The following is a 16,782-nucleotide window of genomic DNA, read 5'->3' as shown; positions in this document are numbered from 1 at the left end:
CCTGGACGAGGTGCCGGCGGCGGCGCGCCAGGGACCGTGGGCGGTGCCGTCTGAGCGGGCGGGTCACGTGACACCCACAACAACGCCCACCTCTCGGTGGGCGGGGCACAGGTGGGCGGGGCGCATGCAAAACAGCCCAGGGCGGCGGCCAATCGCGGCGCGCGCCGGGGGTCCCAGCTCCGGGGATCCGGGACGCCACCCGCGCGCAGTCGTGGGTCGCTGTTGCCCGGGGGCTTTTGCCAGCGGCGCCGGGGGCCTGTGTGCTGGGAGAGCGGGCGCTCCCTTGACCTCGTCCTCTCGTCCTGTGCGGCCGGCCGGGTGAGGCCGGGCCCGCGTAGGGGGCAGGCGGCGGCTGCCTCCGGCGGAGGTGCCTCGCGGCTCCCGGGCGGGCCCGCGCCTCGGCGGCGTGCTCCATGCATCCGGAGCCCGCCCCGCCCCCGAGCCGCAGCAGCCCCGAGCTTCCCCCGAGCGGCGGCAGCACCACCAGCGGCAGCCGCCGGAGCCGCCGCCGCAGCGGGGACGGGGAGCCTCCGGGAGCCCCGCCGCCGCCCGCCGTCACCTACCCGGACTGGATCGGCCAGAGTTACTCCGAGGTGATGAGTCTCAACGAGCACTCCATGCAGGCGCTGTCCTGGCGCAAGCTCTATTTGAGCCGCGCCAAGCTCAAAGCCTCCAGCCGGACCTCGGCTCTGCTCTCCGGCTTCGCCATGGTGAGCTCGGACCACCTTGCCCTCCCCTCTCTGCTGTCCCGGCTGCTCCCTCCCGCAGCCCCGATGGGGCCCACTGGGGAGCGGGCTGGGCGGGCTGGGCGGGCCGGGGTGAGGGGAAGAGCTGGGAGAAGCCGTCGTGAGCGCTGCGCGAGGGGCAGAGGTGCTGCTGGACGTGAGCACTAGTGGGCGCCGAATACTGCGATCTGGGGTGGTGACAAGCCATACCAGAGTCCGGGCTTGGGGGGCTTGGGTGCCTCCACATGGACTTGCCTGCCCCAGCAAAAGTGGTAGATGCATCCCGAAGTTAGCTCTGTAAGAAGCCCGCCCCACGTGCGTTCAGTGGGGAAAGAAGGGACTCAAAAACTAACCCAGCTGGGGGCGTCAGGAGGTGGGGACGAGGAGAAAGACCTCGAGCTGTCTTGTGCCCCCGCACCTGAGGCCGGAAGGTGTTAGCCTTGTTCTTTTATCAGCTTGTAGAGGGGATTTCCTGACACCCCTTTTGCCACCGCATTTTCCGAGAGCCTCAGCCTGGGGGTTTGACAACCAGTCCGCACCCTCAGTTTTTCCTCCAGAAACTTGCCACTGAGTCACTGAGTGTGAGGGAGGAGGGAGGGACGTGTTCCCGTTGAATGGGCTCTTTCTTTTTTCTTTTTTCCAAGACGGAGTCTCGCTCTGTCGCCCAGGCTGGATTGCAGTGGTGCAATCCCGGCTCACTGAAACCTCCACCTCCCGGGTTCAAGCGATTCTCATGCCTCAGCCTCCTGAGTAGCTGGGATTACAGACACCACGCCCGGCTCATTTTTGTATTCTTAGTAGAGACAGGGTTTCACCGTGTTGGCCAGTCTGGTCTTGAACTCTTGACCTCATGATCTGTCCACTTTGGTCTCCCGAAGTGCTGTGATTACAGGCGTGAGCCACCTCGCCCGGCCCAATGAGCTCTTTCTTGATATAGGGGATAGGCTTGCTTTCCTTTCCCCACCATCCTAAGGAGCTGGAGTGGGAAGCCTCTGAGGTGTGGGGTGGGTGAGGCCGCCGATGGACCTGAGAAGTGGCTCTGGGGATATCCTCAGGCTTGGCATATTGAAGTTTCTCCGGGAGCAGGGGACTACATAATAACTACATTATTACCACTTTCGGTGGTATCAGCCTTCGTGAATGGACTCTGTCCCCGCCCCCCAGTTCTGTAGACCGGAGCACTCCTGCCCCCGCCACAAGCGAGCTAAGCCCTTGGCTTTGAGGGAGGGAGTGGCTGCACCCTTCGTGTTTTCTTGGGAAGGGAGTGTGTCTGGAACTCTCCCTGCTTTGCCTTGCAGCAGAGCCTGAATTTTTTAAGGCCCAGAGCGCGCTGGGCCACAGTAGAAAGGCCAGGAGATGGGGAGTGGGAAGCAGCCCTCCCTGCTCAGCTACTTGCTGCCTTTGTGACCTCAAGCAACTCACTCTCTCTGTCTGGGCCTCAATTCCTGAATCCATCAAAGAAGGCTGCTACTCAAAAGTTTCTCTTTGGGAATACAATTGAGGGAGCCCCTGAGAGGAGATCAGGGAGTGTGTTTGTATAGACAGCACTCTCAGTTTTAGTTTAGACAGGAGGGAATTCTGCTCTGTTAGTTTCAAATCCTGAGAGACCAGGTTCTGCCTCGTGCCTGAAGAATCTCTAAAAGCAGCTGGCATGTACTAAACACTCACTCAGTGCTAGGTGCCTTAACTCCTGGGCTTACTCCTCAACAACCCTCTGTGATGATTTTGTCAAGGGGCTTTCCCAAGACCACACAGCCAGTCCGGTGGAGCAGGATTTGAACCCGGGTCTGTTTGTGTTCAGAACTTGCTCAGGCAGTTGTACCCATTGCGGTGTATAGGAACTCTGATTGATGTCCAGCTAGGGACATGTTAAGACAGGCCTAGGAAATGAAAAATAGGGCAAAAGAGTTTCTTTTAAGCCAAAGAAAGTTTTATAATTGGTGGTGGGCAGGGAGCTACCAGTTGTCAGCTTTTCCCTGCAGTGCCCCGTGTTTAAGATAATGGTTCCCCCTTTTCTTGTGGTCATGAGTTTATAGCTACCCCAAGCTTCTCACTCCTGAGGGGTGAGATCCAGATGAATGATACTTTCCTGCCTTCTCAAGTCCCCTCTTCCTTTCAAAGACAGGCCTCGGGCTTCATGGTCAAATGTCACCTCCTTCCTCTTGCTAAAAACAGTGTGAGGAAGTCAGGAGACTGGGGCAGCCAATGGCTTGGAGTGGGCTTTGGCCCACCCTGTCTGTCTCTTGGGGACTTTTTTTTCCCCTTCCTGGGTGGAGAAGGCTTGCCGGCTCTGCTGATGGAATCCCCAAAGTTCTGCAGGCAGGGAAGGACCAAACCCCAGGATACTCTCCATTCTGCAGTTACAAGAGGGTAACTGCATGTACCATGAAGCTGGAGATCTATAGGAGGGATGGGATTGGGTACAGGGTCTGACCATGCCCCACTCCCACTTAGACACCCAGCCTGTAAGTGAGCTTCAGAGAGGAGGGGGTGCCAGCAGCCCCAACGCCATGGTAACAGAGCAACAAGTTTCCTGAATTACTCTCAGTTGGCCTGTGAGTCAGCATAACCAACTTCCTGCCCCCAGAGGGCTTCCTTCCCAGAGACCTGGAAAGTCAAGGGATGGGGTCACCAGGTGAGATTGAGGGAGGGTCTCCCACAAAGCCTGGAGGGGATTGAGAGGTTCCCCACTTCACAGGTAGAAGGGCCGGGCTAGGTGGCCCGGAAGTGTTGGGGATGGCCAGTGGGTGACCTCAGGCAAGAGGCTTTACCTCTTCGAGGCCAGTTTTCTCTTTTTTTTTCTTTGAAACGGAGTTTCCTCTTTGTTGCCCAGGCTGGAGTGCAGTGGTGCGATCTCGGCTCACTGCAACCTCCGCCTCCTGGGTTCATGCGATTCCCCTATCTCAGCCTCCCTAGTAGCTGGGATTACAGGCACACTCCACCTCACCCGGCCTCTCATTTTTGTATTTTTAGTAGAGGAGGGGTTTCACCATGTTGGCCAGGCTGGTCTCAAACTCCTGACCTCAGGTGATCCACCTGCCTTGGCGTCCCAAAGTGCTGGGATTACAGGTGTGAGCCACCGCGCCTGGCCGAAGCCAGTTGTTTTTTATGTGTACGGAATGGCAGATATCCTGCTCTCCCATGGACTTGCATGAAGATTCATTGTGAAACCAGACCGGGCCCATGAAACACAGAGGAATTTTCAGGGTCTGATGACGCACACCTTGCCTGGACCCGCTCTAATCTGCAGATGAGATTCTTGCTCCAGACGGCATTTCTAGGACCAGCAGGCCTCAGGCGCGCCATCCTCCAAACTCTAACAAGAGATACAAAGCAAGGCGACCTGGGCGTAGCGTAGGAGCAGCATCCTGTAGAGCTCCTTAAGCCCACAGTACTCTTGCGGGCTTTGAATCACGCCCTCTGTGCCTCAGTTTACACTTCATTGAGAGGCAGCCAGCCTCAGCCTGACCCCGTCCCCTGCAGGACTGGTGAGCATATGTGGTGATCTCGTCTGCTGGGGAAGGCAGGCTGTAACATTAGCCTAAGCAGAAGATAATTGGGAAGGTCAGTCTGCTGCTGTAAACAAAATGCTTTCCATGACCTGGGATCAATTATTTTTGGATTATCTGCCTCCTCAGTTCTCTGCCTGCCAGCACCCTTTTGTTCCCAAGTTCTAGAGCTGGTTCAGAAGTTGCCTGTAATTTCTATGAAAATAAGTTGGAAGGAAGGACTCAAATCATAAGACACTGAGCCTCTGTGACATGTTCCGAGTTCAGGGACCATGTAAATGAGCAAGAAATTGCTATTACTATTCCCAGTACTGATCACTAATAGTAATTATTATTGCTGTTGTTGACTGGGCTGTTGCTGTAGGCTAGACGGTGCCCCACGTAGCACATTCTGTGATCTTCCTATAACCAGGTGAGTATAGGTGGTCACTGAGAGGAAAGACTTGCCCATGGTCCCTGGCTGGGAAGCTGCCTTTGCTGTGGGAGAGGAAGGATCAGAGAGTGTAGGAGAACAGAGCTGAGAAGCTCAAGCAGAGCAAAGTCAGAACAGACACCTGAGCAAGACAAGTTGGTTCAAATCCCAGCTCTACCTCTTATAAGGGCAAGACCTTACTTAGGTAAGTCATTTAACCTTTCTCGGTCTCAGTTTCCTCATCTTTAAAATGGAGTACGGCCGGGCACATTGGCTCACGCTTGTAATCCTAGCAGTTTGGGAGGCCGAGGCAGGCGAATCACCTGAGGTCAGGAGTGGGAGACCAGCCTGGCCAGTACGGTGAAACCCCATCTCTACTAAAAGTACAAAAATTAGCTGGGTGTGGTTGTGCATTCCTGTAATTCCAGCTACTCGGGAGGCTGAGGCAGGAGAATGTTTCAACCTGGGAGGCGGAGGTTGCAATGAGCAGAGATCACACCACTACACTCCAGCCTGGGCAACAAACAGAGTAAGACTCCATCTCAAAAAAAGAAAAAAAATTGCAAAGCACTTACAGTATCTGACCCAAGTATCCCAGATACTTGCTTACCCTTTTTTCCATGGTGTTAGGGCTACTAAGGGTTAACTGAGTTAAAATAATCTGGTTCTTGCTGAGCCTTGAGTGTGGTGGAGTTAGGACTTGAGAAAGAGCCTTCAAGTCACAGGAAGTGGCAGGAACAGATGAGAAATGACAGGGCCTAGGGGAAAGGTACAGGGGCTGTGGTTGGGGTTGAGGGTCTTCAGGAAGTAGTAGAGAACGGTGAATTTAGCCAGGCAAGATGATGGAGGGCCTTGATTGGGTGGGAAATTTGAACTCTTGGATTGGCAGCAGGGAGCCATTGAAGGTTTTAGACAGGAGTTACATGATGAATTCTATGATGGTGGTGGTGGTGGTTGTGGTTACTGTTTACTGAAACCCTGTCGTGCCAGGCATGAGCCTGAACGCTTTTCTTTCATTCTTACTGAATCCTCACTATAGCTCTTAAAAGTATGTATTGTAAACAGGAAAACTAAGGCTCCTAGAGGTTAAGATTCTCCAGCTAGTAGCATTCAAGCTCTGGTCTGTCTGGCTGGGAGCCATTTCCACTTTACCACCCTCTGGTTTCCACCACCCATGCAAGTTGTTAACTGGGCCTTTGAGATCTTCCAGATGTGAGACTCTGTGTGCTGGGTTTGCATGCTGGGCTATGGAGAAAGGGAATTATGCTGTGTTCCCCAAGGGGAGGGTGCCTCCTGCCTAGCAGAGAAGACGTTTGTAAAATTTCACAAGTGCCTGTGGCATATTTTTGGAATTTTGACCCAGAGCAGTGTTGAGCTCCACTGACTGCCGGGTCCCTGGCTAATGAAGGATACCTCTGAGTAGGTTTCTAAGACAGCCCTGAGGTAATCAATGTCGGGTGGGGGTGAACGGTAGAGTTCCTGTAGAGAAATACAACTGAATACAAAGTTTAAACATTGACAGCAGGCCAGGTTCAGTGGCTCACGCCTGTAATCCCAGTACTTTGAGAGGCCAAGGTAGGAGGATAGCCGGAGCCTAGGAGTTGGAGACCAGCCTGGGCAACATAGGGAGACCCCGTCTCTACAAATAATAAAAAAAATTAGCCAGGCATGGTGGCAGATGCCTGTGGTCCCAAGTACTTGGGATGCTGAGGCAGGAGGATCACTTGAGCCCAGAAGGTCGAGGCTGCAGTGAGCTCTAAGGGTGCCACACTCCAGTCTGGGTGACAGAGTGAGACTCTGTCTCACAACAAATAAAATAAACATAGACAGCAGATTTCTCTCTGATGGGGTTCTTTTTTTTTTTTTTTTTTTGAGACGGAGTCTCGCTCTGTCACCCAAGCTGGAGTGCACTGGCCAGATATCAACTCACTGCAAGCTCCGCCTCCCGGGTTCACGCCATTCTCCTGCCTCAGCCTCCCGAGTAGCTGGGACTACAGGCGCCCGCCACCTCGCCTGGCTAGTTTTTTGTATTTTTAGTAGAGACGGGGTTTCACCGTGTTAGCCAGGATGGTCTCAATCTCCTGACCTTGTGATCCGCCCGCCTCGGCCTCCCAAAGTGCTGGGATTACAGGCTTGAGCCACCGCGCCCGGCCCTCTGATGGGGTTTCTAAGGGTTCTTTAATATGATCTCTGGAAGGAACATCTCAGACTGCTAAGACCACAGACTTTTCTTCAGATGATAATCCTGTGGGACTATTATTTGATAGCCCTATTTAGGGATCATTGATGTCACCCAGGGGTCAGCTGGCTTTTTGTGTAAAGGAGCCACCAGGTCTCAGTGGTAACTCTTCAACTCTGCTGTTTTTTTTTTGTTTTTTTTTTTGAGGCGGAGTCTCGCTCTGTCGCCCAGACTGGAGTGCAGTGGCGCAATCTCGGCTCACTGCAAGCTCTGCCTCCCGGGTTCACGCCATTCTCCTGCCTCAGCCTCCCGAGTAGCTGGGACTACAGGCGCCCGCCACCTCGCCCGGCTAGTTTTTTGTATTTTTAGTAGAGACGGGGTTTCACCGTGTTAGCCAGGATGGTCTCGATTTCCTGACCTCGTGATCCGCCCATCTTGGCCTCCCAAAGTGCTGGGATTACAGGCTTGAGCCACTGTGCCCGGCCTCAACTCTGCTGTTGTAGCTGGAAAGCAGCACGGATAATAGGTGAGTGAGTGGGCATGGCTGTGTGCCAATAAAACTTAATTTACAAAAACTACTGTCTGCAGGCTCTAGTTTGCTGACCTCTGATCTAAGCCAATCTTTTTTTTTTTTTTTTTTTGAGACTGAGTTTTGCTCTCTTGTTGCACAGGTTTGAGTGGAATGGTGCGATCTTGGCTCACTGCAGCCTCTGCCTCCTGGGTTCAAGCGATTCTTCAGCCTCAGCCTCCCGAGTAGCTGGGGTTATAGGCATGTGCCACCATGCCCGGCTAATTTTGTATTTTTAGTAGAGATGGGGTTTCTCCATGTTGGTCAGGCTGGTCTCGAACTCCCAACCTCAGATGATCCGCCCAGCTCGACCTCCCAAAGTGCTGGGATTACAGGTGTGAGCCACTGCGCCTGGCCCTGTCTCCAAACTTTTGAGCTTATACCCTTATCAAAAAATATTTATGGCTGGGCACGGTGGCTCACGCCTGTAATCCCAGCAGTTTGGGAGGCTGAGGCTGGCGGATCACTAGGTCAGGAGATCGAGACCATCCTGGCTAACACGGTGAAACCCCGTCTCTACTAAAAAATACAAAAAATTAGCCAGGCGTGGTGGCGGGTGCCTGTAGTCCCAACTACTTGGGAGGCTGAAGCAGGAGAATGGTGTGAACCCAGGAGGCAGAGCTTGCAGTGAGCCGAGATGGCGCCACTGCACTCCAGCCTGGGCGACAGAGTGAGACTTTGTCTCAAAAAAAAAAAAATTAACTAGGCGTGCTGCCTCTAGTCCCAGCTGTTTGGGACGCTGAGATGGGATGACCACTGAACCCGAGAGGTTGAGGCTGCAGTGAGCTGTGATTACCCAATTGCACCCCAGCCTGGGCGACAGAGTGAGACCCTGCCTCAAAAAAAGAATTAGCCAGTTGAAGAGAAAGTCTGGGTCTGTGCCCCCCAACCCCGTATGCAAATTCAGCCTGTTCATGGCTTGTAACAAATTTAGTAAGTTGCAACCAGCACATTTTGTTGTTTCTTTCTTTTGATAACTTTGGTGCCAAGCTCCTGGCGGTTTTTAGAATGAGATAAGGATGAAATGAAACAAAGTCGCAGCGCGCATTGCATCTTGCAAGACCTTATTGGCGTGCTGTAAGACTAAATGTTGATTGGCGAAACTTTTGTTTCTGTTATAAACGCATGAGTGTCTATTTATAGAAACGTGGAGTCCTGGACTGTCATGGTCAAGACTTTGTAAACCACTGCACACTAGACCTCAATACCCTCTTAAGAGATGGTTTGCATTTGAGGTGGGGCCAGCAGGCTCAGACAGCTCCGGGTGACCCTGCGTGATTGCAGCTTAGAGGGCCTCATGTTCGAGGCTGCAGCCACACACCCTCCTAAAAGGGTGGTCAAGAAAAGAACTAGGCCAGGGGAAGGAAGGCTGTGGGAGCTGAGGTCAGGCCCAGCATGGGAGGGCTGCCTCAGAGGGCCTGGACTTGCAGGTGCCCGGTGTCCAGGGTCTCCATGGAGCCCAGCAGGAGCCAGGAGAGATAGCTGGCACTCAGGCGAGGTGGGCTGACGCCTGGTACAGTCTGCCAGGGCCACCCAGGCCCTGCCTTTCGCAGAATTATGTAATCCTCTTCTTGGCCCTTGCTAAGCTTTGGCATCTCTAGCCAAAACCCTACTGGGGGGATCCATGGACTAGCGTGAGGTGGGGCTGGTGGTCTTTCGCCTTTCCTATCCCTTATAGGGTTTGCCTCGCCAGGTTCAGGCGGCCAGCGGCTGGCTGGGGGCTGTTTATTTTGGGCTGACGGGCTATATTTACCTTGTGAAGCTGCATGCGATCTGATCTGATCCAATCTCGCTGGGGCTTAGCTGGGGATCTGGCAGTCAGCTGCCAGATCTGCAGGGCCCCAGGCCCTCACCCTCCCCACCCGAGGGGACATTTCTAGAGCAAGACGGATCCTGGAAAAAGTGGTGGTATTTATTCCTGTGAATTTTTCATCCAGCTCCGTGACACGTGCCAACCGTTCCTTTCTTCTCACTTTGAATCATTCTTTTACACAGCCCCCTGAACCCTGTGGCATTGAACTTGGTCCCAAGTCTGGGCACATACAGCTTGCCTATGTGCACAGAGTTCCAGGAATAGTAGGGTCCATTGAGGGTAATGGGGTTTCTTATAGAGCCGGGCAGCAGGTCCTTTTTTCTTCCTCGGAGAGCCTCTCCTCTTTCCGCAGCCCAAGACCTCAGGGAGAGCTGGCGATTGTGGGTGTCCCCGGGCTGTGTGCGTCCCAACAGCTGCACTGCTTTCTGGCCCTGAAGCCTGTGGGTGTGACTAATGGTGTGGAATGTGGTGGTCTCTGTCCTGTGGAGGTGGCCATCAGGCCAGGTGTGGCGTGGGGTACACATCCTTGTGGCTGGGGTTTGGAGCTGGAGCTGCCTCTAAATATAGCAAGCGAGGTCCAGAGTTGGGGTTGGAAGGTGGGCATATGGGGTCCCTGTCTCCAGCCTGAGCTGAGGGTATCCAGGCACTATTTCTCTTCCATGCACTTCAAGCTCTGTTTTTCTCCTTTTTTCTTCTCTTTTCTTTTTTTTAGAGATAGAGTCTTGCTCTGTTGCCCAGTGTGTAGTGTAGTGATGCGATCATAGCTACTGCAGCCTCGAACTCCTGGGCTCAAGGGATCCTCCTGCCTTAGCCTCTCAAGTAGCCAGGACTGGCTGGGCACTAACAAAAGTTAGCTGGGTGTGGTGGCAGGCGCCTGTAATCCCAGCTACTCAGGAGGCTGAGGCAGGAGAATCGCTTGAACCCGGGAGGGGCAGGTTGCAGTGAGCCGAATCATGCCACTGCACTCCAGCCTGGGTGACAGAGTGAGACTCCATCTCAAAAAAAAAAAAAAAAAAGGTAGCTGGGGCTACAGGCATGCCCACTATACCCAGCTAATTTTTTTTTCTGTGTGTGTGTGCAATAGGGTCTCACATTAGCACTGCCATGCCCAGCTAATTTTGTATTTTTAGTAGAGATAGGGTTTCTCCATGTTGGTCAGGCTTGTCTCGAACTCCCAACCTCACGTGATCTGCCTGCCTCAGCCTCCCAAAGTGCTGGGATTGCAGACATGACCGACCGCACCCAGCCCTGTGTTTTTCTCTTTAACCAAGATTTGTTGAGCTGCTGTAGCTGGCGCTATGCTAAACATCTAGATGTGAAAACTACATTAGTCTCAGCCACCATGTGAGGGAGGTGCTCCTTTGCCCCCTTCATACCCGGGCTGTGGAGCCAAGTGGACTTGGTTTTGAATCCAGCAGCAGAGTAACCCTTTGGATAGCTGACATCACCTTTCTGAGCCTCAGTTTCCTTGTTTGTGAAAGAATAATAATAGTATTAATAAATCATGGGGTTATCTTTTTTTTTTTTTTGAGACAGACCATGCTCTGTCACCCAGACTGGAGTGCAGTGGTGCTATCTTGGCTTACTGCAACCTCTGCCTCCTGGATTCAAGAGATTCTCCTACCTCAGCCTCCCAATTAGCTGGGATTACAGGTGCCCACCACAACACCCCAGCTAATTTTTTTTTTTTTTTTTTTTTTTTTTGAGATGGTGTCTCACTCTGTTGCCTACGCTGGAGTGCAGCGGCACGATTTCAGCTCACTGCAACCTCCACCTCCAGGTTCAAGCAATACTTGTGCCTCAGCTTCACAATTTTCTGGGATTACAGGTGCGTCCCACCACACGCAGCTAATTTTTTTGTATTTTTAGTAGAGGCGGGGCTTCGCCATGTTGGCCAGGCTGGTCTTGAACGCCCAACCTCAAGTTATCTGCCTGCCTCGACCTCCCAAAGTTCTGGGATTACAGGCATAAGCCACCACGCCTGGCCCACGCCTGGCAAATTTTTGTATTTTTAGTAGAGACAGGGTTTCACCATGTTGACCAGGCTGCTCTGGAACTCCCGGCCTCAAGTGATCCGCCCGCCTCAGCTTCCCAATGTGCTGGGATTACAGGCATGAGCCAGTACGCCTGTCAGCCTCTATTTTATAGATGTGGAAGCTGTGGTACAGAGAGGTTGAGAACCTTATCCAAGGTCAATGGCTGTGTAAGTGGAGGAGCCAGTTTGCAGCCAGCCGTGTGGTGTGCTCTGCGGTCCTGACTGGATAGAGGGGGAGAGACGCTACCTGAAGGGTGGCTGGGGCGCAGGTGAGGCACCAAGTCGGGAACAGAGTAGGACTATAGACCTGTGTACAGGCCCCTCATACACACCCCAGCGGCCAGCTCAGGGCTTAAGACACCTAAAGGCTCCAGACATTTCCAGTGAGTGGATCAGTAGCAGTGGACCTGGGACAGCTCACTAACGGCCGCTGCTGCTTGTCCCGTCCGGTTTCAGGTTCCAGGGTGGCAGACCAGAGCAGGAAGAGGAAGTGCTGGGGGTTGGGGAGGTGCCAGGAGACACTGGCTGCTGGAAGGGGCTCTCCTCTTCCAGATGTGGGCAGACCTGGGTGCAGAGACAAGGGAGCTGCAGGATGTGGCCCTCCACCTGCCGTGGCCTGGTGACCTGTCCCACGTCTTTTTTTTTTTTTTTTGAGACGGAGTCTCGCTCTGTCGCCCAGGCTGGAGTGCAGTGGCCGGTTCTCAGCTCACTGCAAGCTCCGCCTCCCGGGTTCACGCCATTCTCCTGCCTCAGCCTCCGAGTAGCTGGGACTACAGGCGCCCGCCACCTCGCCCGACTAGTTTTTTGTATTTTTTAGTAGAGACGGGGTTTCACCGTGTTAGCCAGGATGGTCTCGATCTCCTGACCTCGTGATCCGCCCGTCTCGGCCTCCCAAAGTGCTGGGATTACAGGCTTGAGCCACCGCGCCCGGCTGTCCCACGTCTTGTGTCCAGCACCCACATGTGCTGAGACACCCTCACCCGCATGGACTCAGAATTCTCAGGACTGGCTTTCAGCCACCAGAGATCTTAAACACAGTAGAAATCCTGATGGCATTGCCCCAAATTTATATGAGTTTGAAATGTTTTGTAAACGCCTAGACTGAAAAGTACATACCAACGTCCACTGAGGGCATTCTTAGACAAAAGCCTGAGAATCCCGTTGAAATTGTCAGAAAAGTCCTGTCAATAAATGATACTTGGCTGTTTTAAGGAGAGTGTCAAGGCCAGGTGTGGTGGCTCACACCTGTAATCCCAGCACTTTGGGAGGCCGAGGCGGGTGGATCACGAGGTCAGGAGTTTGAGACCAGCCTGGCCAACATGGTGAAACCCCATCTCTACTAAAAATACAAAAATTAGCTGGGCGTGGTGGCAGGCACCTGTAATCCCAGCTACTCAGGAGGCTGAGGCAGGAGAATCACTCGAATCCATGAGCCAGAGGTTGCAGTGAGTTGAGATTACACCATTGTACTCCAGCCTGGGCGGTAGAGAGACTCCATCAAAACAAAACAAAAAAAAGGATAGTGTCCACCATCTTCAGATTCTCAGAGATATCCGACCCCAAGTCAGATCCAGATTGTGACTATCTCACTGCATCCCCTCCTTTTATGGGTGGAGAGGAGGGTCTTGGCCAAGGTTACCGGTGAACAGGCAGTTATGGAGCTGGAACATGGGTTTGCCGATTTGACCTGGCATTCTTTCTGCCTGAGCGTGCCCCTCTGCAGGAGGGTAGAAGCCCCAGGAGGATGTTATAAAGAGACTGTGGGGTGGGGATGAGGTTCCTAAACTGGGTAATAATAAAGCTCGCTTTTATTGAGGGTTTGTTGTGTGCCAGACACTACCTGTTTTACATGAATTGACTCTCTTAATCCTCACAAGAAGCCTTCAAGGCTTGTCCCATTTATTCCCATTTTACAGATGTGGAAACAGAGGTACAGAAAGTTGAAAGCTTGCCAGAGTCATACAGCCTAATCAAGGGCAGGGGAGTCAGGGTTGAAGCCAGGCAGACTGCAAAAGGAGAGCAGTGGGGAAGGAAGGAGCCCACACCCCGCCCTAGGGCAGGAGGGGTGAGGTCAGAAATTCCCTGCTTGCTGGGGGCCAGGCTGGTGTGCGGCTAATGGAGAAACTTCAACATTAGGCTGTCCGCTCTGAGCCTGCCACATACATAGCAAACACCTTATAAAGAGTCACTGTCCTTGATGGAATGACTGCCATAGGTCCCGCCACCTCCCTACCCCCGTCCCTCCAGCCCTCATAGGTTGACCGTGGTTGTGTGCCCACTGCCAGCTGTTCCCGGCCCAGATCTGATGAGCGGGCTCCTTAGCATGGAGGTGACTTGCAAGGCCCAGGTGAGGAGCAGCGCGTGTGTGGCCCGGAGCATGCCCCTGGTGACCTCGGGTCCACAGGTCTTCAGGAACTGGGGGCAGCTGGTGGTCAGCCCTGCAGCTGGGGAGGAGACAGCCCCAGGGTGTACTGGCCACCCAGCCTGCACCAGCTGAGCCCGTCGCTTCTGGGAAGCCTGCTCTGTACTTCTCAGGTTGTGCACTGTGTTCGCAGAAGGGCCTGAGTGTGTCCTGGGAGAGCAGCCACCACCCCTCTGCATGTCCCCAGAGCAGGGCATGAAGGAGAAGCCTGTGCTTGGGTGTGAGGATGTGGGGCCAACAGGAATGGTGGCTGGTGATTGCTTTTTTTTAATGCTTTTATTTTAACCATAGTAAAACACGCATAACAAAATTTACCATTTTGACCACTGATGGTGGTTGGTGTTAATTTTAATTTAATTATTTAATTGTTATTATTATTATTTTTGAGTTAAGAATCTCACTCTGTTGGCCAGGCTGGAGTGCAGTGGCACGATCTCAGCTCACTGCAACCTCCGCTGCCCGGATTCAAGTGAGTCTTCTGCCTCAGCCTCCCAAGCAGCTGGGATTACAGGCACGTGCCACCACGCCCAGCTATTTTGTTTTATTTTTAGTAGAGATAGGGTTTCACCATGTTAGCCAGGCTCGTCTCCAACTCCTGACCTCAGGTGATCCACCCACCTCAACTTCCCAAAGTGCTGGAATTACAGGCATGAGCCACTGGCCCCGCCTGATTTTATTTTTTTTAGAGATAAGGTCTTGCTCTGGTGCCCAGACTAGAGGGCGGTGGTGCGATCATAGCTCACCACCACCTCAAACTCCTGGGCTCCAGCAATCCTTCTCCGTCAGACTCCCAAGTAGCCAGAACTACAGGTGTGCACCACCACCCCCAGCTAATTAAAACAAATTTTTTTGTAGAGGTGAGGTTTCTCTGTATTGCCCGGCTGCTCTCTAACTCCTGGCCTCAAGCAGTCCTCCCACCGCGGCCTCCACAAAGTGTAGAGATTACACATGTGAGCCACTGTGCCTGTCCTGCGGCTGGTTTCCTTTTTTTTTTTTTTTTTTTTTTTGAGACGGAGTCTCGCTCTGTCGCCCAGGCTGGAGTGCAGTGGCCAGATCTCAGCTCACTGTAAGCTCCGCCTCCCGAGTTTACACCATTCTCCTGCCTCAGCCTCCCGAGTAGCTGGGACTACAGGCGCCCGCCACCTCGCCCAGCTAGTTTTTTGTATTTTTTTAGTAGAGACGGGGTTTCACCATGTTAGCCAGGATGGTCTCGATCTCCTGACCTTGTGATCCGCCCGCCTCGGCCTCCCAAAGTGCTGGGATTACAGGCTTGAGCCACCGCGCCCGGCCGCGGCTGGTTTCTAATACCTGACCAGGTGGTAATAGCAGATTTGGGAGGTGGTACCATGTGCCAGCTCTCATTTAATTGTTAAAATAATTCTATGAATTGGCTGGGTGTGGGCTCATACCTGTAATCCCCGCACTTTGGGAGGCTGAGGCGGGCAGGTGGATCACCTGAGGTTGGAAGTTCGAGACCAGCTTGGCCAATGTGGTGAAACCCCGTCTTTACCAAAAGTACAAAAAAATTAGTCAAGTGTAGGCACGTGCCTGTAGTCCCAGGTACTTGGGAGGCTGAGGCAGGAGGATCACTTGAACCCAGGAGGTGGAGGTTGCAGTCAGCCGAGATCGCACCACTGGGCTCCAGCCTGGGCAAAAGAATACGATTGTGTCTGGGGAAAAAAAAAAAATCCTATGAACTAGTATTATATTCCTATTTCTACAGATAAGAAAGTTGAGGCTTGGCCGGGCGCGGTGGCTCAAGCCTGTAATCCCAGCACTTTGGGAGGCCGAGACGGGCGGATCACGAGGTCAGGAGATCGAGACCATCCTGGCTAACATGGTGAAACCCCGTCTCTACTAAAAAAAATACAAAAACTAGCCGGGCGAGGTGGCGGGCGCCTGTAGTCCCAGCTACTCGGGAGGCTGAGGCAGGAGAATGGCGTAAACCCGGGAGGCGGAGCTTGCAGTGAGCTGAGATCCGGCCACTGCACTCTAGTCTGGGCGACAGAGCGAGACTCTGCCTCAAAAAAAAAAAAAAAAAAAAGAAAAGAAAGTTGAGGCTTAGAGAGGTTAAATGACTTTCCCAGGGTTGCACAGTTAGTGAGTGCCAGGACTGGGATTCAGATCCAGGCGGCCTTGGCTCCTGCTTTCTGTAGGACTTTCTGCCACTTTCATCCCCAAGTGAATAGGCCTTACTATCCCCATTATAGATAAATGAAAACTGAGGCTTGGAAAGGCCACGCGACTGACCAGGGTCCCAGAGCCTGACAGGAGGAGAGCCAGGACTGAAGAGTAGCAGTGGGGGCTGGGACTGCTGGCACTCATTCCGCCTGTCCCCCCGCAGGTGGCGATGGTGGAGGTACAGCTGGACGCTGACCACGACTACCCGCCAGGGCTGCTCATCGCCTTCAGTGCCTGCACCACGGTGCTGGTGGCCGTACACCTGTTTGCACTCATGATCAGCACCTGCATCTTGCCCAACATCGAGGCGGTAAGCAACGTGCACAACCTCAACTCGGTCAAGGAGTCCCCCCACGAGCGCATGCACCGCCACATCGAGCTGGCCTGGGCCTTCTCCACCGTCATCGGCACGCTGCTCTTCCTGGCCGAGGTCGTGCTGCTCTGCTGGGTCAAGTTCTTGCCCCTCAAGAAGCAGCCAGGCCAGCCGAGGCCCACCAGCAAGCCCCCCGCCAGTGGTGCAGCTGTCAACGTCAGCACCAGCGGCATCACCCCGGGCCAGGCAGCTGCCATCACCTCGACCACCATCATGGTGCCCTTCGGCCTGATCTTTATCGTCTTCGCCGTCCACTTCTACCGCTCACTGGTCAGCCATAAGACGGACCGACAGTTCCAGGAGCTCAACGAGCTGGCGGAGTTTGCTCGCTTACAGGACCAGCTGGACCACAGAGGCGACCACCCCTTGACGCCCGGCAGCCACTATGCCTAGGCCCATGCGGTCTGGGCCCTTCCACTTCTTTGGCCTTACGCCCTTTCCCATGACCTTGTCCTGCCCCAGCCTCACGGACAGCCTGTGCAAGGGGCTGGGCTTCAGCAAGGGGCAGAGCCTGGAGGGAAGAGGCTTTTTGTAAGAGAAATTTCTGCACTTTGAAACTGTCCTC

General features: G+C 53.7%; 1 protein-coding gene across 1 annotated transcript; it reads left to right on the top strand.

Moving 5' to 3' along the window:
* The first annotated feature begins 130 nt into the window (after positions 1-130).
* ORAI1 (ORAI calcium release-activated calcium modulator 1) lies at positions 131-16,782 on the top strand. Its single transcript, XM_033220346.1, has 2 exons — positions 131-710; positions 16,008-16,782. Exons 1-2 carry the CDS (start codon positions 414-416, stop codon positions 16,608-16,610), a joined length of 900 nt encoding a protein of 299 aa, XP_033076237.1. The 5' UTR covers positions 131-413; the 3' UTR covers positions 16,611-16,782.

The sequence above is a fragment of the Trachypithecus francoisi genome, unplaced genomic scaffold, assembly GCF_009764315.1.
Source record: "Trachypithecus francoisi isolate TF-2019V2 unplaced genomic scaffold, Tfra_2.0 Lachesis_group11, whole genome shotgun sequence".
In the NCBI taxonomy this organism is placed as follows: domain Eukaryota; kingdom Metazoa; phylum Chordata; class Mammalia; order Primates; family Cercopithecidae; genus Trachypithecus; species Trachypithecus francoisi.
This window is presented reverse-complemented; position numbering and strand designations above follow the sequence as displayed.

What these genes read in the sequence shown, in the direction of transcription:
- ORAI1 (XM_033220346.1), top strand. Translation starts at nt 414, where the DNA reads ATGCATCCGGAGCCCGCCCCGCCCCCGAGCCGCAGCAGCCCCGAGCTT. An exon ending in TGCTCTCCGGCTTCGCCATG is followed by an intron (nt 711 to 16,007) that starts GTGAGCTCGGAC and finishes GTCCCCCCGCAG; the next exon opens with GTGGCGATGGTGGAGGTACA.